At 44.1% G+C, this 22,697-nt stretch overlaps 1 protein-coding gene across 1 annotated transcript in view; it reads right to left on the bottom strand.

The window, feature by feature from the left end:
- Positions 1-476: 476 nt before the first annotated feature.
- The window catches only part of LOC145390084 (protein misato homolog 1-like), a 43,700-nt gene continuing 21,479 nt past the window's right edge, over positions 477-22,697 (bottom strand). The window contains exons 8-10 of the mRNA XM_080265152.1: positions 19,480-19,484; positions 15,967-16,107; positions 477-544 (exon numbers count right to left, since the gene is read on the bottom strand). Coding sequence (XP_080121278.1) covers positions 477-544; positions 15,967-16,107; positions 19,480-19,484 — 214 coding nt within the window. The remainder of the gene's footprint in view (positions 545-15,966; positions 16,108-19,479; positions 19,485-22,697) is intronic.

Genomic DNA, 22,697 nt, shown 5'->3' on the forward strand with positions numbered 1-22,697 from the left:
GAGGCAAAGAAGAAAAACAAGAGAGCAAGAAGTTACAACGTAGGTGGTGGTGACCATCATCCACTCACTTGATGCAGTGCTGCCTACTTCTTCCTTCACCTTCATTAATTTTTTTTCTGTGTCTGTCCTCCTCTCTTTCTATTTTTCCCATTTTGTCACTTTTTATTTTTATTCTTTCCTTTTCAGGCGGATTTATATTGAAAAACAAGCCTAATGGTTTCCTGGCTTTTATAATGCTGGGTGGTAACTATATAACCAATTCATACATGTTCCCTACATGCCAACAAGTGGGTTGGTGGAGGGTTAGTGCCCCTCCCTGTAAAACCACTAACCCAAAGACAAACAGCCAACCTGTACGGGATTATGGCATCTGACTATAGACAGACAGATAAAAAATAAAAATACCCACTCACCCACACCCACCCGTACTCCACAAGGACCCTCTGGTGTGGCAGGAGGTTGATGAGTGCAATGCATTACCAGAACGACTCAGGAGTGTTGTTGGTGATCCAGAGGACTTCTGATGCTAGCTGGCTGTAGTCCTCTGCAAAATAACAAAGTCATTGGAGGAGGGACGTGCATAAATCATCACTATCATCTTCATCTGCATCATCATCATCATCCAGATCTACTTTCCAACCCTAGGATGGTGTGAGGTAAAGTACAGAGCCAGAAATAACTATATAGAATGTGAAAATAAAGCCTATCCAGTTGAATGTGCCACACACTCACTCCCTCACCATTCAAGCCCCTGGAATCCTGACTCCACCTCATAAACATCCACACTTAAATGCTTCATATTCTAGCATTAATATCCTGTACATCTCAGTAGTCAAGATGGAGAGATGGTTATTTTATGCTGTGATACATAGACAAACAGACAGGAAAGGAAAAGAATGGTAGATGAAGAGAAGGTTATGTTGGGGTTACGATTGTGTGTGTGTTGTGGGAGTGGTGAGCTTGAAAAAGCATTTTTTATTTTATAGACCTGTGGCAGGGTGTTGGCTGCTTGTAGTGGTGGGAGAATAGGTAGAATGGGTAGTAATAAAGGTAAAAAAGATTAGAAAAGGTGGAAGAGTGCAGTAGGATGAGTATTTGGCTGAAATGGGGTAGAATGGGTACCGTCAATTCATGGGTTCGGGTTATTGGCAGGAAACTAAAGTTGTTGTGGTGGGGGACAGAAGCATTTGTAAATATTGTTGAATGAATGGAGGGGTGGGACAGGTGGTGGTGCACCCAAAAAGGTGATAGTTGAGGGGAAGGATGTGTAACTGTTGTGGAGAATTGGATCTTGTGTTCAGAAATGCCAACTACTGTAAGATAAGAATCATGAATATAAAAACAAATACTGAACCACTGTCTAATAACTATAGAAACCACATAATAATATTGTTTGTGTTTTGATATGAATAATATCCAAACAAAAATAATCTTCACCTTGACCAGCTTTGCAGTCACAGTGTGCTGTTACTACCACACCATCATGTGTAGCAATAATCCATGAATGCATTGCTGTAGCACCAACAGATTGTGAATGTAGAACCTGAAATAATCATCATGTATTAGAAAAGAAGTAATTATGTTGTGGGCATTAACCATTCTCACTATGATGACACTCTCCTATCATATACTGTGTTTATAAAGGACAGGTAGGGCCCTCATGACTGAAGCACTATTCTACTGGTTGCATCATTTAAGTAAATCCAACATATCCTGGCTTCCAAGAATATGAACACCAGATGTTTATGTTACTGCTGGTTTCATCATTTGTTTCGTTTCGTTTCGTTTCGTTTTTAAAGGCTCCAACATGCTTGCATGTGTCGGCCTTGGTCACCTAATGGCGGCTCTCCACGCTGCACGATCCATTGCAGCCTCCCTGTTCAGTCCCCTAACCCTAAGGTCACACTTAATGACCTCGTCCCATGTCTTTCTCGGTCTACCCCTCACAACCCCACCCTCAATATTAACACTTCTCACCTCCCTCACCCAATTATCATCTCCCATCCTCTCCACATGTCCAAACCACCTCAATCTACCTCTCCTCATCACAACACCAATACACTCCAGTCCCATCCTACCTCTCAACTCTTCCACTGTAAACCCAGCCCCTCCAGGCCTTGGACGCAGGGACGCACTGCATATCCACCTAATCATTGTCATTTCTGTACGTCTGAGCCGGCGAATGTCTTCCTCCTTCACTGCCCAGGTCTCACTGCCATACAGCATTACACTCCTAACACATGCTGCATACAAAGACCCCTTAGCACGTAGGGAGAGCCCTCTCAATGTCAGGAGAGGCAAGAGCTCCCTGAACTTCTTCCAACCACTTCTCACCCTAGCCACAGAGCTAGCTTCAGCCCCACCTCCAGCACACATCATGTCTCCCAAATAACAAAACTCTTCCACACACTCAAGAGATTCACCAGCAAGTTCAATCCTTTCACGTCTGACGATCTCCACCTGCTCACCCCGGCATGCCGTACACATAAAATCAGCATTATCTCGCAGTCTACCTCTGATACCACTACATCTCTTATGCACCCATTTATCACACACACCGCACAAGATAGAATTACTTCCCACGCCCTTGTGGCAAACTGCACATGGCCACTCTCCCTCGTCTTTGACAGTACCGCCACCAACCCTAGATATCATCACTTTTGTTTTATCTGCATTTACCCTTAAACCCTTTTGCCCCATACCATCTCTCCACTTCCTAAACCTTTCCTCCGCCTCCCTTTCATTCTCTGCAATCAACACCAAATCATCAGCATACAACAACTCCCACGGGAGTCCGTTTCTAAAGTCACGTGAAAGGGCTTCAAGTACCATGATAAACAACATGGGACTCAAGACTGACCCCTGATGCACACCAACATTCACGGAAAACTCATCACTCAAATCTCCATTCACTCTCACCTGGGTGTGAGCACCCACATACATGGCCATAACCACCCTAACCAGCCACTCCTCCAAGCCAAGCTTTCTCATTGCCCACTTCACCACCTCTCTCGGGACTCTGTCAAAGGCCTTTTCCAAATCAACAAAAACAAAATAAAGATCCCTTCTCCTACCAATATATTTTTCCTGAAGCTGTCGAACAATGAATATGGCATCAGTGGTCCCCCTACCTGGCATAAACCCAAACTGCATCTCATCAATATTCACTCTTTCTCTAATCATACCTTCTAAAACTCTCTCCATTACCTTCATTATCTGATCTAAAAGCTTTATACCTCTATAATTTCCTCTTTCCAGGGCAACACCCTTCCCTTTATACACATTTACAATTACACTCTTCAGCCAATCATCTGGGACAACACACTCATAAATAATCCTATTTATCAGGTCAGTGACTAAACTCACCCCTATATCGCCTGAGGCCTTCAACATTTCGGCAGTCAACCCAGACACACCTGCTGCCTTCCCCACCCTCATCCTGCCTATTGCCTCACTCACAGTAGCAGTATCAATCAAAGGCCAAGGGCCAGACACTGGATCTGCTGGCTCCAAACCTTCCCTGTCCCAGTCAAACTCCTCATTCAACAACCGGTTATAATGCTCTCTCCATGCATCTTTAATATCCTCACTGTTCACTACTACCCTTCCTTCATCATTCTTCACACACTGCTCACCTATGATATCCCGATTATCCCTCTTCACCTGACCTGCCACCCTAAATATATTTTTCCCTTCCCCATGATTTAGGTTATCAAGTAATTGTCTCTGTGACTCAGACTTTGCCCTGTATACCTCTCTCCTAGCCCTATGCTTGGCAGCCAAATATTCCTCTTTGCTACCACCCTTCTTCCATTCCCGGAAAAGCCTTCTTTTCTCCTTAATTGCAGCTTCTACACCCTCATCCCACCACCAAGTTACTTTATGTCTTGGTGGTCCTCTTGTCCAGCCGCATGTTACATCAGTAACTCTCAAGAAATTGTTCTTCAGGGCTCTGTACTGTTCATTAACGCCTCTGTCTACAGCTCCCTGTTCAACCACCACTCTCCTCAACTCGCTATAGAAGGCATCCCTTACTACTTGGTTTTTCAGCTTCCATATTATCCTCCTAGGTACATAAGTCCTGTTTTTCATCACTTGTTCTTTAAGCACCATATCACAAATCAATAGTTTGTGCTGCTGCACACACTCCTCACTTCCTATAACTTTCACATCCCTCACTAACCTCCTATCGGCCCTCCTAACCAGAAAATAATCTATCTGACTGCTATTTCCCCAGACTCATTCGAATTAAACCCTGCCTAACCTCGAATGACCTAATCCACCTTAAATCAACCCAACCTAATCTAGCTTAACCTTACCTAACCCAGTCTAATTGTATTTAACCTCACAATCTCACGTAACCTCCCCATACTTAACATAACCTATTTTGAAGCAGCCTAACCGCACCTAACCCTACCTAATCCTACCCAGTCTCACTTAACCATACCATACCCGACCTAACCCAACCCAGTCAAGCCTAAAATGACCTAATCCAACCGAACCTAACCCAGCCTAACCCAACAAATTAAAACCCAACCCAAAACCTATCAAAACCGACGTATTCTAAAGCAATCTAACCTAATCCGTCTATATCTAGTCGAACTGAAGCCAACCCAACCAAAAATTACCTAATCAGACCAAACCCTGCCCAAAGTGACCTAACCTAACTTTCGATCGGCTATATATTCGCTAATAAATTTTGCTGCCTGAAAAAAAGTCTACGGATGTCACATTCCAAGTTTCGTCTGTTCTGTGTACTCGTATACCTTTGTGTGTGTGTGTGTGTGAACAAAAGGATATTAACCAGCCTTATGCAAAAATATATTGTTAAGAAAATCTTTGCTTGACTGGTGCGATGTCCTGTGTGTTACCACGGCAACCTCCCACACCACCAGTTACATAAACACATTTCCACACCAACAAGATCCATTAGAGAGTATTGTGTGTGTGTGTGTGTGTGTGTCTAACGTGGATATGCATGTGTGTAAGTGCAATACTGTGTGCTACGGTGTGTGCTTGTATCAGTGCCAGTGTGTATCAGTGCCAGTGTGTATCAGTGCCAGTGTGTATCAGTGCCTGTGTGTATCAGTGCCAGTGTGTATCAGTGCCAGTGTGTATCAGTGCCAGTGTGTATCAGTGCCTGTGTGTATCAGTGCCAGTGTGTATCAGTGCCAGTGTGTATCAGTGCCAGTGTGTATCAGTGGCTGTGTGTATCAGTGGCTGTGTGTATCAGTGCCTGTGTGTATCAGTGCCTGTGTGTATCAGTGCCTGTGTGTATCAGTGCCTGTGTGTATCAGTGCCTGTGTGTATCAGTGCCTGTGTGTATCAGTGCCTGAGTGTATCAGTGGCTGTGTGTATCAGTGGCTGTGTGTATCAGTGCCTGTGTGTATCAGTGCCTGTGTGTATCAGTGGCTGTGTGTATCAGTGCCTGTGTGTATCAGTGGCTGTGTGTATCAGTGCCTGTGTGTATCAGTGCCTGAATGAATCAGTGGCTGTGTGTATCAGTGGCTGTGTGTATCAGTGGCTGTGTGTATCAGTGCCAGTGTGTATCAGTGCCAGTGTGTATCAGTGCCAGTGTGTATCAGTGGCTGTGTGTATCAGTTCCTGTGTGTATCAGTGCCTGTGTGTATCAGTGCCAGTGTGTATCAGTGGCTGTGTGTATCAGTGCCAGTGTGTATCAGTGCCAGTGTGTATCAGTGGCTGTGTGAATCAGTGCCTGTGTGTATCAGTGCCTGTGTGTATCAGTGCCAGTGTGTATCAGTGCCAGTGTGTATCAGTGCCAGTGTGTATCAGTGCCTGTGTGTATCAGTGCCAGTGTGTATCAGTGCCTGTGTGTATCAGTGCCAGTGTGTATCAGTGCCAGTGTGTATCAGTGCCAGTGTGTATCAGTGCCTGTGTGTATCAGTGCCTGTGTGTATCAGTGCCAGTGTGTATCAGTGCCAGTGTGTATCAGTGCCTGTGTGTATCAGTGCCTGTGTGTATCAGTGCCTGTGTGTATCAGTGCCTATTAGTGCCTGAGTGTATCAGTGGCTGTGTGTATCAGTGGCTGTGTGTATCAGTGCCTGTGTGTATCAGTGGCTGTGTGTATCAGTGGCTGTGTGTATCAGTGCCTGTGTGTATCAGTGGCTGTGTGTATCAGTGCCTGTGTGTATCAGTGCCTGAATGAATCAGTGCCTGTGTGTATCAGTGGCTGTGTGTATCAGTGCCAGTGTGTATCAGTGCCAGTGTGTATCAGTGCCAGTGTGTATCAGTGGCTGTGTGTATCAGTTCCTGTGTGTATCAGTGCCTGTGTGTATCAGTGCCAGTGTGTATCAGTGGTTGTGTGTATCAGTGCCAGTGTGTATCAGTGCCAGTGTGTATCAGTGGCTGTGTGAATCAGTGCCTGTGTGTATCAGTGCCTGTGTGTATCAGTGCCTGTGTGTATCAGTGCCTGTGTGTATCAGTGCCAGTGTGTATCAGTGCCAGTGTGTATCAGTGCCAGTGTGTATCAGTGCCTGTGTGTATCAGTGCCAGTGTGTATCAGTGCCTGTGTGTATCAGTGCCAGTGTGTATCAGTGCCAGTGTGTATCAGTGCCAGTGTGTATCAGTGGCTGTGTGTATCAGTGCCTGTGTGTATCAGTGCCAGTGTGTATCAGTGCCAGTGTGTATCAGTGCCTGTGTGTATCAGTGCCAGTGTGTATCAGTGCCTGTGTGTATCAGTGCCAGTGTGTATCAGTGCCAGTGTGTATCAGTGCCAGTGTGTATCAGTGCCAGTGTGTATCAGTGCCTATCAGTGCCTGTGTGTATCAGTGCCAGTGTGTATCAGTGCCTGTGTGTATCAGTGCCAGTGTGTATCAGTGCCTGTGTGTATCAGTGCCTGTGTGTATCAGTGCCTGTGTGTATCAGTGCCAGTGTGTATCAGTGCCTGTGTGTATCAGTGCCTGTGTGTATCAATGCCTGTGTGTATCAGTGCCTGTGTGAATCAGTGCCTGTGTGAATCAGTGCCTGTGTGTATCAGTGCCTGTGTGTATCAGTGCCTGTGTGTATCAGTGCCTGTGTGTATCAGTGCCTGTGTGAATCAGTGCCTCTGTGTATCAGTGCCTGTGTGTATCAGTGCCTGTGTGTATCAGTGCCTGTGTGTATCAGTGCCTCTGTGTATCAGTGCCTCTGTGTATCAGTGCCAGTGTGTATCAGTGCCTATTAGTGCCTGTGTGTATCAGTGCCTGTGTGTATCAGTGCCAGTGTGTATCAGTGCCTGTGTGTATCAGTGCCTGTGTGTATCAGTGCCTGTGTGTATCAGTGCCTGTGTGTATCAGTGCCTGTGTGTATCAGTGCCTCTGTGTATCAGTGCCAGTGTGTATCAGTGCCTATTAGTGCCTGTGTGTTTCAGTGCCTGTCTGTAGCAGGCCCTCTTTGTATCAGTGCCTATTAATGCCTGCGTGTATCAGTGCCTGTGTGTATCAGTGCCTGTGTGTATCAGTGCCTGTGTGTATCAGTGCCTGTGTGTATCAGTGCCTGTGTGTATCAGTGCCTGCGTGTATCAGTGCCTGTGTGTATCAGTGCCTGTGTGTATCAGTGCCTGTGTGTATCAGTGCCTGCGTGTATCAGTGCCTGTGTGTATCAGTTCCTGTGTGTATCAGTTCCTGTGTGTATCAGTTCCTGTGTGTATCAGTGCCTGTGTGTATCAGTGCCTGCGTGTATCAGTGCCTGAGTGTATCAGTGCCTGTGTGTATCAGTGCCTGCGTCTATCAGTGCCTGTGTGTATCAGTGCCTGTGTGTATTTGTGCCTGCATGTATCAGTGCATGTGTGTATCAGTGCCTGTGTGTATCATTCCCTGTGTGTATCAGTGCCTGTGTGTATAGTGCCTATTTGTATCAGTGCCTGCGTGTATCAGTGGCTGTGTGTATCAGTGCCTGTGTGTATTTGTGCCTGCGTGTATCAGTGGCTGTGTGTATCAGTGCCTGTGTGTATTTGTGCCTGCGTGTATCAGTGGCTGTGTGTATCAGTGCCCCCCCTTGTGGCGGGGGGGACACAATCTGGCCGCACGATGGGGTGGTACTACTACTCTGCGCCCAGGTTGTGTTAGGAAGAATACTGCCATCGTATTCCCTGCGTGACGTAAAAGGCGACTAAATGGGGCAGGGTGAGGGGACTAGGGACCCCCTCCTCTGTTTTTTAGTTCCTAAAAAGAGACAGGCCAGAGAAAGGGATGGGGGATGGAGTTATCCCCGTACCCTGAAGATTGGGTCTATGAATGTGCTTGGAAGTAGTACGATTGAGGCTAAAAGGGAGGAGATTGGGAGAATGTTTGTGAGAAGAAAGTTGGATGTGTTAGCTTTGAGTGAAACGAAGATGAAAGGGAAGGGTCAGTCTATGTTTGGAAGTGTGAATGGAAGATTGTCAGGTGTTGATAGAGGAAGGGCAAGAGAAGGTGTGACCTTGTTAGTGAGTCCGGAAGTACAGCAGTGTGTGATTGAATGGAAGGAGGTGTCATCGAGACTGATGTGGGTGAAAGCGAAATTTGAACGTGAGTTGTGGGTGTTTGTGAGTGCATATGGGCCTGGTAGTGAAAGGGATGAAGAAGAGAGGGAGTCTTTCTGGAATGATGTTGATCAGTGTCTGCAGAGTTTTGGAGCGAATGTGAATGTGATAATGATGGGTGATCTGAATGCTACAGTGGGAAATGTAGCAGTTGAAGGCGTAGTTGGTATGCATGGTGTGCCTGGAAGAAATGAAAATGGGGAACGAATGATAGCGATGTGTGTTGAGCGAGAGATGGTGATTGGGAATATGCTGTTTGAGAAGAAAGATATTTATAAGTATACATGGGTGAGACAGGAGGGTGGAAGGGTTGTTGACAGAGCACTGATGGACTATGTGGTTGTGTCTAGGAATGTAATAGGAAGATTGTTGGATGTGAGAGTTCTGAGAGGAGAGGGTGGAGGTATGTCTGACCACTACCTGGTGGAGGGAAAGTTAAAAGTAGGTAAGAGATGGGTGAGAGCTAGGAGGGTTAGGTGTGGCAGGGAGGTTTTGAAAGTGAGTGAGCTGGATAAAAGAGAGAAAAAGATAGAGTATCAGGAGAAATTGAAAGATGAGTGGAACGCAGTGAAAGATCGGGAAAATGGCAGCGTGGAGGAGGAATGGCAGTTGTTTAAGAGTGCTGTGGTGGGGCATGCAGAAGAGGTGTGTGGTGTGAGACGTGTGGGTGGTGGTGTAAGAAAAGGAAGTGAATGGTGGTGCGAGGAAGTAATTATGGATGTGGCTGAGAAGAGACGTGCATATGAAGTGTGGCTGCTGAGATGTCATATGAAAGGTATAAGGAAAAGAGGAATAGAGCGAGAAGGGCTGCGCGTGATGCTAAAGTGGCAGCAGATGAGAGGTGGGGTAGGCAGCTGACAGAGAATTTTCAATAGAATAAGAAAATGTTTTGGAAGGTGAAAAGGGTGCGAAAGGGAGAGTCTGGGAAGGAAGAACGAGTAAAAGCAGAGGATGGTAGGATGTTAACTGAGATGGATGCAGTAAGGAAGAGATGGGCAGAGTATTTTGAAAGACTGTTAAATGTAGAGGAGGAAAGGGTGGCTGAGATTGTGGCAGATGGAAGGGTGCAAGGAATAAATGTGTTGGAAGAGTTGAATGATTCTTTGATCACAAAGGAGGAAGTGGAGAAGGCAGTAAAGGAGATGAAAATAGGGAAAGCTGCAGGTATGGATGGGTGTGCTGTGGAATGCCTGAAGGGTGGTGGAGTGACTATTGTTGACTGGTTAGTAAGATTGTTGAATGTGTGCTCTGAGAAAGGTATGGTGCCAACTGACTGGGCAAGTGCTTGTGTGGTCCCGTTGTATAAAGGCAAGGGTGATAAGTATGAATGTACTAGCTTTAGGGGTATAAGTCTGTTGAGTGTTGTAGGTATGGTGTATGGTAGAGTGTTAATTATGAGAGTTACAGAGGGTACAGAGGGAGTGATTGGTGATGAGCAGTGTGGCTTTAGGAGAGGGAGGGGATGTGTTTGATCAGGTGTTTGCTGTGAGACAAGTGTGTGAAAAGTATTTAGCGAAAGGCAAGGATGTGTTTTGGGCATTTATGTATTTAGAGAAAGCGTATGATAGAATTGATAGGGAGGCTTTGTGGACTGTTTTAAGATTGTATGGACTTGATGGTAGGTTACTAAAAGGGGTGAAAAGTTTTTATGTAAATAGTAGAGCGTGCGTAAGAGTGGGAAATGCTGTGAGTGATTGGTTTCCCGTGAGAGTGGGGCTGCGACAGGGATGTGATGTCGCCTTGGTTGTTTAATATTTACATGGATGGTGTTGTAAGGGAGGTGAATGCAAGAGTTTTAGGTGGAGGTCTGAGTCTGGTGAATGTTGATGGTGGAGAGTGGAATCTGAAGCAGCTGCTGTTTGCAGATGATACTGCACTGGTGACTGATTCAGAGGAGAGATTGAGACAGTTAGTAGAGGAGTTTGGAAGGGTATGTGAAAGGAGGAAATTGAAAGTAAATGAGAATAAGAGTAAAGTGATGAAGTGTACGAGGTTGATAGATGGTAGGGGGATGAATATAGTTTTGAATGGTGAGTTGCTTGAGGAGGTAGATTGTTTTAAATATCTAGGGTCACATGTTGCTGTGGATGGAAGAATAGATGCAGAAGTGAAGTTTAGAATAAATGAAGTAGGAAAGGTGCTGGGAGGAATGAAAAAAGTGTTTAAATGTCGTTCGCTTGGAATGGATGTAAAGAGAAGGTTGTATGAGGGTGTTGTGGTACCAACTGTGTTATATGGGGCTGAAACATGGAATATGGGTGTAGCAGAGAGGAAAAGTTTGAATGTAATGGAGATGAGGTGTCTGAGGAGCATGTGTGGAGTGACGCGCATGGATCGAGTGCGAAATGATGAAGTGCGAAGGAGAACTGGAGTTGTTCGGGAGATGGCTGGTAGAGTTGAGCAGAGGGTATTGCGATGGTTTGGGTATATGGAGAGAATGGATAATGAGCGATTGGTGAAACAGATAACTAGATCTGATGTGAGAGGTGTAAGGCTGAGAGGAAGACCACGAATAGGATGGATGGACAGTGTGAAGAGAGCACTGGATGCGAGAGGGATGCCTGTTGAGCAAGGAAGAGTGGCTGTGCGTGACAGAAATAAATGGAGAGAAATTGTGAATGAATAAGTGATGACGCAGCTCTGAGGGGATATTCTCCCGCATTTGGTCTGATCAGCTAGTCAGGTCAGGTGCGGGTAAGGGGATGGGTCTGTTATGATGTGGCAGGGGTAAACCAGTTGTGCTGTCAGGCCCTGCTGCGGATGTCACTGATTCCATTGCGCAGTTGACCCTTGTGCAGTGTGGTGCGGTGAGGATCTGTCCGTTCTTCCTTTGGGGCTAAGATGCGAATGAATGTGTTTGAATGGATGAGTAAATGGGGAGTGTGTCGTCCTGTCTCGGCTACCTCCCTTTCCTTGGGGGAAGCAGCCTAGGTATATAGATAGATAGATAGAATAAAGGGTATATACAAGATAGCACTACAACAAAACGGAGGTCTATCTATCTATCTATTGCCAGACGCCTCAATCCCGTTTGGGGTGGCCACAAACAAATCGCCTCCAAGTCACCCTGTCCCCTGCCATTTCACTCCCCTGCTCCCAGCTCACACCTCCCTCTCTCATATACCTCTCCACCCCATCCCTCCATCTCATCCTTGGCCTCCCCCTCCCTCTTTCCCCCTCCACCTCACTCACATACACTCTCTTCGTCAGTCTTTCACCCTCCATCCTCTCCACATGGCCAAACCACCTCAGTGTGTTCCTCATAACGCTTCCTATCACATCCACATCAACACCACAACGCTCCTTTATATCCTCATTCGTCAGCCTGTCTCTCCATGTGACTCCACAGGCTCCTCTTAAATAACTCATTTCCACGGCTCTCACTCTTGACTTGTGTCCTTCCAACAATGTTCAAGCTTCACTTCCGTACGTTAGAGTTGGTATCACAATACTGTCACGCAGTAACTTTTATATTAATACCAGTAAAAATGGTCATAATAAGAATAACTACAACAACAACAATAATAATAATAACAATGAAAGTCAACTATCTATCTATCTATTGCCAGACGCCTCAATCCCGTTTGGGGTGGCCACAAACAAATCGCCTCCAAGTCGCCCTGTCCCCCGCCATTTCACTACCCTGCTCCCAACTCACACCCCCCTCTCTCATATACCTCTCCACCCCATCCCTCCATCTCATCCTCGGTCTCCCCCTCCCTCTTCCACCCTCCACCTCACTCACATACACTCTCTTCGTCAGTCTTTCACCCTCCATCCTCTCCACATGGCCAAACCACCTCAGTGTGTTCCTCACAACGCTTCCTATCACATCCACATCAACACCACAACGCTCCTTTATATCCTCATTCGTCAGCCTGTCTCTCCACGTGACTCCACAAGCTCCTCTTAAATAACTCATTTCCACTGCTCTCACTCTTGACTTGTGTCCTTCCAACAACGTCCAAGCTTCACTTCCGTACGTTAGAGTTGGTATCACAATACTGTCATGTAGTAACTTTTTTACTTCCATGCTCAACTACTTTGAAGAATTAGTACTTTGATAGCAAGTAAGATTTATAAGAAGATTTGAAAGATACAGCCTCGCTTAGTTCCTGAATGGTCATTGGGATACCATTCCAAACTTTGGGTCCCTGATAAGTGATATGTGACTGGGACTAGGCTGAAGCCATGACTGGTATTTTTCGATTACAGTTATTTCGGAGATTATACCGATCATTCATATTCAAATCGAAGTAACTGTTAAATGATAGGTTGTGCAAAGACTTGTAAACAAACAGAGCAGTGCAGTAGGACTTTATATCAAGCAACCTTAGGATACCCAATTTCTTGAAAGATGGATTAGTGTGGTCATAATTGCGTAAGTTTTCCATTATACGGACCGATTTCTTTTGGGCTATAAATAAGCGGTTTAATTGAGTTACTTGAGAGGAGCATGTGGAGTGACGTGGAGGGACAGGTTGACGAATGAAGAAGTGAAGGAACGTTGTGGGGTGGATGTGGATGTGGTTGAGAAGATTAGGAGAAATACACTGAGGTGGTTTGAACATATGGAGAGAATGGAGAATGAAAGACTGACTAAGAGGGTGTATGTAGGTGAGGTGGAGGGAGGGAGAGGGAGGGGTAGACCGAGGATGAGGTGGAGGGATGGAGTTGAGAGGTATATGAGGGAGGGGGGGGTGAGTTGGGGGGAGGGTAATCAAATGGTGGGTGACAGAGTGACTTGGAGGCGTTTTGTCTGCGGCCACCCTTTGCGGGATTAGGGCGTCGGGCTATAGATAGATAGATAGATAGAATTGTGTCTTATGAGCACCACTCCATACATTGTTACAATAAAACAATAAAGGAAAAATCAGAGCGTAATAAATGAGCTTAAAAGACTGTGTTGTTAGTTGATCACGAATTTGGTACATGATACCACACTGTTTGCTAATCTTTGTATGGAGATACTGGATATGTAAATGCCATGACAAACGTTCATCAATTATAACACCAAGGAATTTTATACTGTCCACTCTTTCAATTGGCTGGGCACCTATGTAGATGTTGGGTTGATTTGCAATGCTTTGTGTCCTTCTAAATATAATGTAATGAGATTTGCCTACATTTAGTGTGAGTTTGTTGCTTGTTATCTATTTTTTAATATCTGTTAGGCTGCTATTTACAACATTTGTTAGTTCATTGAGATTTTGGTGGCTGGCATAAAAGGTACTATCATCTGCAAATAGTACTGGCTTCATATGTGAGGTAGCGTACACGATGTCATTTATGTACAAAATAAACAAGAGTGGTCCTAAGACCGACCCCTGGGGAACTCCAGATTCTACTGGCATACAGATAGACTGGCACTGTTTGTATTGCACAAACTGTTTGCGATTGGCTAAGTAGGAAGCAAACCACTGATTTGAAGTGCCTCGTATACCATAGTGGTCAAGCTTCTTTAGTAATACAGAGTGATTTACAGTATCAAATGCCTTAGCCAGATCTAGAAATACACCCATAGTAAATTTATTTTCATCAAATGAAGTCAGCATGTCCTTGGTGAATGACAACAAAGCACTCTCGGTAGACAATTTTTCCCTAAATCCAAATTGTGAATCAGTGATAATATTGTTGTTGGTGCAAAACTGAATTAACCTACCATAAACCAATTTCTCTATTATCTTACTGATTGCTGGCAGGACTGAGATAGGGCGATTATTGCTTAACAGCTTACGATCACCAGATTTAAAAACTGGAATGGCTTTGGCCAATTTCAACATGTCAGGAAACTTTCCAGTTTCAAAAGATAAATTAAAGAGGAAGACAAGTACAGGAACTAGATTGGCCATTATTTCCTTAACGATGGACATGGGGATATCGTCATATCGGGGACCAACATTCCATAGATTTTTTATAGTCTAACTTCATGTTCAGTAGTAGGTGACAAAACGAATACACTGTCTTGCCTATTGTGTAAATATGAATAGAAATTAACCTCAGACTCTCCAACAGACTCACCAAGTTTCTTAACAACACTGACAAAGTCTATCTATCTATCTATAGCCCGACGCCCTAATCCTGCAAAGGGTGGCCGCAGACAAAACGCCTCCAGGTCACTCTGTCACCCACCATTTGACTCCCCTCCCCCCAACTCACCCCCCCCTCCCTCATATACCTCTCAACTCCATCCCTCCACCTCATCCTCGGTCTACCCCTCCCTCTCCCTCCCTCCACCTCACCTACATACACCCTCTTAGTCAGTCTTTCATTCTCAAAGTAATTATTAAAATGGTCAGCTACTTCCTTAGGTTCATATACCTCATTATTGTTTACTAAATAAAAGCAATTATTTCTTTGTCGTGAAAGAAGGCTTATTAAGGATGGAGTTTATTATACACCAGGTTTTCTTACTGTTACCTATATTTTCACTTATTTTATTCTTATAGTAATCTGACTTTGCCTCTCTGATTTTAGCTGTGATTTCATTGCGCAGTCTGCGATACTCTGCACCGTACGTAATGGGTTTCTTGGCACACTTTCTTTGAAGCTTGTTTCTTTCTCAGATCCCTTGCCTTATGATGGATATTAGATTTCATTCCTCCAAGTCAAAAAGTCTTCCCTAGCCTGAATAAAACAACCTTAAGACAGCAGGAAGAGAATAAAAAAGAAATCACCACACAGGAGAGGTTAGGTAAATTTTCATATACAGGATATTCTGTGGCATTTTTCAGAACTCAGGAGGTCTGAGTAAAAAATGCTGTATCAAGATGGGTCCCATTCTCAGCCATTACAGAGCCACAGTTACAATGGCCTTATGGGCTAATTATGAGGAAGACCACTTTCAACCATCAGGTCATCAGTAACTGTAGCTCTGTAATGGCTCAGAACTGGGCCAGGTGACACAGCATTTTTTACTAAATTTTACCCTTAGAATAATCTCCTTAAGTTTTTGAAAACTCTTGCAGGACACCCTGTATATCTCAACAAAATGCCTGATATACCAGATATTATATTAAACACTAAGAGATGCTTTACAGATAAATGGACTACAATTTGTTCATCTTAACTTGGAAGAGACTTTCATAATTTTTCAGCTTATTTCCTGTAGTTCAATGACAACAAATCTAAAGCTCTACATCCCTTCCACAGCAAATTTTCAGGACTACCACCATATTCCTTTGTTAAACTACTGCTATCACTCAACACTCGAGGCAGAGAGATGGCAATTTTAGGCCAAGTTATACTGAACAGAATATAGCATGATATTCCACTGTTAATCTTGTTACACCACATCAGTCAGTATGGGGAGATGACAATTTTATGTCAAGGTAAAGCAGAATGGTATAGATGCCTGACAGGCACCATATTCACTATACAGTGAATGTTGTGTGTGTGACCCACTTTCATTACATGAAAAAACAAGCTGGCTATAGTGTACTCACCATACAGTGTGCCAAGTGTGTGGTCCTGCGGAGGAACTGTGGTGCCCCAGGTCCAACTTGTTGTGTTCCCAGATGAAGATGCATGGAACCCACACACTTGCTGAGCCTCAAAGTCACCAAACAGTGACCCTCCCACCACACCTGACAGAAAATCATAATACTGTAAAATTATCATCATCATCATCATCATCATCATTACTGTTGTTATTATTATTATTATTAATATCATCATGGCAAGAGTAACAGCAAAGGCAAGAGTAACAACAAAGAAGAAAGGTACAGCATGGAGGGATGATGAGGTTAAGAGAGCAGTGGAGGAAAAGAGGAATAGTGGCTAAAGTGGTTACAGGTCAAGGGTTAAGTTGAAATAAGAACTGAATATACTGAGAGCAAGAAGCACGTAAAGAGACTAGTGAAGAGGAAAAAGAAGGAGGTAAATGATGATCTATGAAGAAAAATGAATGCCAACTACTCTGAAAATAGGAAGTTTTTCTGGAAAAAAGGTGTGGAAATGTAGAAGTGACAGTGGAAAGAAACGTGAAAGTGTGAAGGATGTAAGTGGTAGATTATTAACCCATGGGGATGAAATACAGACCAGATGGAAAGAATATTTTGAGAGCCTGATGAATGGGAATAGAGAGAGCAGAGCGGCTGTAAACATGACTGGTTTTGGGGGTGTGCAGAGAAGGTATGCAGTGCCAGGAAACGTGACACTCACACAGGTGAAGAGTGCTGTGAAGCAAAAGAAAAATGGGAAAGCACTGGGGCTGATAATGTGTATGCCGAGATGATTAAATGTAGTGGAGAGAATGGAATGAAGTGCTTGTTGGAGATATGTGGGAGGGCATCAATGAGTGAAACTGCCAGCAGAGGGGAAAAAGGCTGTGCTTGTACCCCCTGTACAAAAATAAAGATGAGCCAAGTGAGTGCAAGAATTATCATGGCAAAATATATTGAGTGTGGTAGGGAAGGTATTTGGAAGAATTATTACTGTACCTCTCTACTCTATCCCTACACATCATCCTTAGTCTCCCCCGCCCTCTCATCCCCTCCACCTCACTCACTTACACTTTCCTAGTTAGTCTCTCACTCCATCACATGGCCAGACCACCTCAGTGTATATCTCCTAACATTATCACATCCACATCACATCACTCCTTCATTTCTGTTGCATGTCAGTATTAGCCACTCTTTTAACAGCTTAGCCTTTATATTATTTCTTTCTGTAACATTCCAGATTTGGTGCTAGGAAATGCTGTTGATTTTTTTTTAACCTACAAATAACTGGAGTCAAAAAAAGAATATATTGCCTGATTTTAGTGTTAGATTTATCCTACTTTAGACCTGCATTTGAGTATTCAGTGACAAGCATGTTCCTCATATTTTAATTTATCCCTCCAGTGAAGTATTTTATTTATTCTTGTTACATCTAATTGATTTTATGAAGAATCAGGGAGACCTCATTTAGGGAAGGAGTAATTGAATGTTATATACAGTATGACCTCTCCAGTTCTAACTCCATCTTGTGCAGTGCTTGTGATAAGTGGGTGCATAAGAGATGAAGTGGTATTAGAGGTAGACTGCAAGGTAATGTTGATTTCATGTGTGTGGTGTGTTGGGGAGAGCATTTAAGATTGTCAGGTTGAAAGTATTGATCATGCTAGTGAGTCTCTTGAGTATATGGAAGAGTTTTGTCATTTGGGGCACCTGTTATGTGCTGGAGGTGGGGCTGGAGACAGCTCTGTGGCCAGAGTGAGGAGTGGTTGGAAGAAGTTCAGGGAGCTATTACCTCTCCTGACATGGAGAGGGTTCTCCTTTCATTGCTAAAGGACCTTTGTATGCAGCATGCATTAGGAGTGTAATGCTATATGGTAATGAGACCTGGGCAGTAAAGGAAGATGAGATCTGTAGGCTCATATGTACAGAAATGACAGTGATTAAAAGGATGTATAGTGTGTCCTTGAACATGAGGCCTGAGGGGCTGGTTCGTGATTGAAGAGTTGAGAGACAGGCTGGGAGTGGAGTGTATTGGTGTTGTGGTGATGAGGGGTAGATTGGGATGGTTTGGGCATGTGGAGAGGATGGAGGATGACAGTTGGGTGTGGAAAGTGAGAAGTGTGAATGTCGGGAATTGGGCTGTGAGAGGCAGACTGTCACACTTATAATAGCACTTCAATTAACTGAGGAGGGAAGTACCACTCTTAAGGTACAAAATTGTACAAATGCCTGAATTTACAGCAGATTATCATATAATACTGCTTAGAGCTTATGAGAAAGCAGCATACAGAGGTGGTATATGGATGTAAATACATAATTACACCCACCGCAAATTGATTTAGGACCTACACACAGAATTGCTGTGGGAGAGTTGTCTGTCCTTGCTTTGTGTTTCCACCTCTACCAAGTGAGTTTTGGGGGGCAAGAAGTAACTGGCAACTCATCTGGTGTTGGCGGGAGGTGGTGAAACACTCAGCATGTCAGTGCTTGCCCAGAAGCGAGATTGGAAGTACATGTTCCCGTCGCCCCGAGCTTGCACCTCACTCTTTTTTCGTATGCATTACTGTTTGCCTTGTTTTTTTTCCTAGAGTCGAGTTTTCATGCCTGGAAAGTACTGCTCAAGGGATGAGAGGGTCTGTATCATTGCATGGTGACAGGATAATGTCCCTATCAACACGATTTGTGAAGGTACTGGACGTGCAAAGTCGACCGTCATGAAGATTCTTGCTGCAGCTTGCAGCCTGCCACCTGAAGCCGTACCATAGCACGAGCATGGTGGTGGAAAGAAGAGGACAACTTTCAGAGGTACAGATACGCTTCTAAAGAGGGAAGTAATCAAGAATCCTCTTCTGACAGCAGTAGAATTGAAGAGAATGCATCCCCAGCTGTTACAAGACGTCTCAATTTGAACTATCCAACACTGCTTGCAGAAGGAGCTGAGTTTGCCAAGCCACACAGCAGCCAAGAAACCGATTCTCACTGACCGCACGAAGAAGCAGCGCATTCAGTTTGCCAAGAAGTATGCACACTGGACATCAGATGAGTGGAGAAAAGTTATGTTTTCCGATGAAAGGACATTTCAAGTGTTCCAGGTGCATTCTGCCAAGGTTCGTCGCCCTGCCTCCCGTGATTTGGGAAGGGGAGGCCTCTACTTTCTTCCTAAGAACTTGATGATGAATGGTGGCCAGTACATTCAAGGTCTGAAACATCATTTGCTAAACCTTTTTGCTATTCTTGGATGCGACTTTTTCATGCACGATTCAGTTCCATGTCTCAAGTCAAGAAGGGTGACAAAATGGCTTCAGGACTATCGGACTGAGGTCCTCGACTGGCCTGGCAACAGTCTGGATCTAAATCCGATAGAAAACTGCTGGGCAAAGATGAAGAAAATCATGGCAGAGAAGAAGACACCCAATCTGGTCAACCTCAAGACTAAACTGACAAATGTTTGGTGCAAAGAAATGTCCTTAGATTACATTAGAGATCTAAGTAATTCCATACCAAAATGCATCCAACTGATCCTGAAAAACAAGGGAAACATGATTTTTTATCAATAAATGGCATTTCATGAACAAACATTGTGATATACTACGATTTCTGTTTTCTTTGTACGGTCCCTTGTGGGGGGAGGTCCTAATTCAATTTGCGGCAGCTGTATATATATATATAGGGTATATATGTGTATATATATATATATATATATATATATATATATATATATACATACAGTATATATATATATATATATATATATATATATATATACATATATATATATATATATATATATATATATATATATATATATATATATATATATACACATATATATATATATATATATATATATATATATATATATATATATATATATATCTATTGCCAGACGCCTCAATCCCGTTTGGGGTGGCCACAAACAAATCCCCTCCACGTCGCCCTGTCCCCCGCCATTTCACTGCCCTGCTCCCAACTCACACCCCCCTCTCTCATATACCTCTCCACCCCATCCCTCCATCTCATCCTCGGCCTCCCCCTCCCTCTTCCCCCACTCCACCTCACTCACATACACTCTCTTCGTCAGTCTCTCACCCTCCATCCTCTCCACATGGGCAAACCACCTCAGTGTGTTCCTCATAACGCTTCCTATCACATCCACATCACAACGCTCCTTTATATCCTCATTCGTCAGCCTGTCTCTCCATGTGACTCCACAAGCTCCTCTTAAATAACTCATTTCCACTGCTCTCACTCTTGACTTGTGTCCTTCCAACAACGTCCAAGCTTCACTTCCATACGTTAGAGTTGGTATCACAATACTGTCATGTAGTAACTTTTTCACTTCCATGCTCACTTCCCTGTTTCTTATCACTGCTTTCAAAGAACCAGCAACTTTTCTTCCCTGCTGTACCCTTTCAAGCACTTCACCCTTCAAACCTCCATCCTTACTCATCACACTACCCGAGTACTTAAATGTACTCACATTTTCCAATTCCTCACCACCCAACCTCGCTGTACATTCACTGACTTCATCTCTCTCAAAGACCACCACTTTACTCTTCTCTACATTTACCTTTAGATTCCGTTTCTTACACACTCTCTCAAACTCATCCACAAAGCTTTGCAGCTCCCCTTTCTCTTCACTCACCAACACAGTATCATCCGCAAACAGTACAGGGAGTTTCCAAACACTATCCTCTCTCACCAGGGCCACTCCAACATCCACTACCCTACCTTGTACCTCTTTTATATATATATATATATATATATATATATATATATATATATATATCCATCATCCAATCCTTAATTGCCCCATGAGGAGTGTAGGAGCCTGGGGCTAGGCAGTTAGTCCTGACATTTAAGATGAGAGTGACCAGCCTCACTCATCCCTGAGTGGCATTACATGAGCAATCAACCCCAACCACCCCTTGGATATAAACCTTCACTGGCTCAATCCGATTGGAGTGTAATAATTACCCACTAAACTACCAGGCGCCAAAATTTGGTTATATGGTTACCACCCAGCTTAGTACATGGTTTCCTGATGCACAGGAAACCATTTGGTTTGTCACTCTGTGTAGAGTCACCCACAGGCTGAAGGAAGTGGAAAGAATGAAGGAAAGAAAGACAGAAGAGGGAGTATAAAGTCACCTGTAGGCAGAAGGACAAGGAAAGAATGAAGGAAAGAAAGACAGAAGAGAATGGAAGGAAAGAAGGATGGAGAGGAAAGGGCAGACACCCGAGAGCAGCACTACATCGAGTGAGTGGATGGTGAGCGCCCCCACCTACCACATATTTTATATATATATCTATCTATCTATCTATTGCCAGACGCCTCAATCCCGTTTGGGGTGGCCACAAACAAATCGCCTCCAAGTCGCCCTGTCCCCCGCCATTTCACTACCCTGCTCCCAACTCACACCCCCCTCTCATATACCTCTCCACCCCATCCCTCCATCTCATCCTCGGTCTCCCCCTCCCTCTTCCACCCTCCACCTCACTCACATACACTCTCTTCGTCAGTCTTTCACCCTCCATCCTCTCCACATGGCCAAACCACCTCAGTGTGTTCCTCACAACGCTTCCTATCACATCCACATCAACACCACAACGCTCCTTTATATCCTCATTCGTCAGCCTGTCTCTCCACGTGACTCCACAAGCTCCTCTTAAATAACTCATTTCCACTGCTCTCACTCTTGACTTGTGTCCTTCCAACAACGTCCAAGCTTCACTTCCGTACGTTAGAGTTGGTATCACAATACTGTCATGTAGTAACTTTTTTACTTCCATGCTCACTTCCCTGTTTCTTATCACTGCTTTCAAGGAACCAGCAACCTTTCTTCCCTGCTGTACCCTTTCAAGCACTTCACCCTCCAAACCTCCATCCTTACTCATCACACTACCCAAATACTTAAACGTACTCACATTTTCCAATTCCTCACCATCCAACCTCGCTATACATTCACTGACTTCACCTCTCTCAAAGACCATCACTTTACTCTTCCCTACATTCACCTTTAGGTTCCGTTTCTTACACACTCTCTCAAACTCATCCACCAAGCCTTGCAGCTCCCCTTCATCTTCACTCAACAACACAGTATCATCTGCAAACAACAGTACAGGGAGTTTCCAAACACTATCCTCTCTCACCAGGGCCACTCCAACATCCACTACCCTACCTTGTACCTCTTTTATTACCCCATCCATGTACAGATTGAACAACCATGGAGACATGACACATCCCTGTTTCAAACCAACTTTCAAAGAGAAAAATTCACTTAGTTCACCATCCACACGCACTGCAGCCTTAGCACCATCATACATACTCTTCACAGCATTCAACAACTTCCCATCTACTCCATATATTCTTAACACTTTCCACAATCCTTGTCTATCCACCCTGTCATATGCTTTCTCCAAATCCATGAAAGCCGCATACAACTTCTTTCCCTTCTCTAGAAACTTTTCCACTAAAGATCTAAGAATGAATATCTGATCTACACAACCTCTTCCCCTTCCTAAAGCCTCCCTGTTCTTCTCCAACTAATTTCTCTGTTCTTTCTCTAACTCTGTCTATAAGTATCCTACCATACACTTTTCCTATTATACTAAGAAGACAAATGCCCCTATGATTACCACACACTTCTTTTTCCCCTTTTCCTTTGTACAAGGGAATAATTATACCTGACTTCCAATCCTCCGGGACTCTACCTTCCTCCCAGGCCAATCTG

This window comes from Coenobita brevimanus, unplaced genomic scaffold, assembly GCF_032717465.1.
Source record: "Coenobita brevimanus isolate Jiangsu-jjx unplaced genomic scaffold, ASM3271746v2 jjx.HiC_scaffold_2806, whole genome shotgun sequence".
In the NCBI taxonomy this organism is placed as follows: Eukaryota; Metazoa; Arthropoda; class Malacostraca; order Decapoda; family Coenobitidae; genus Coenobita; species Coenobita brevimanus.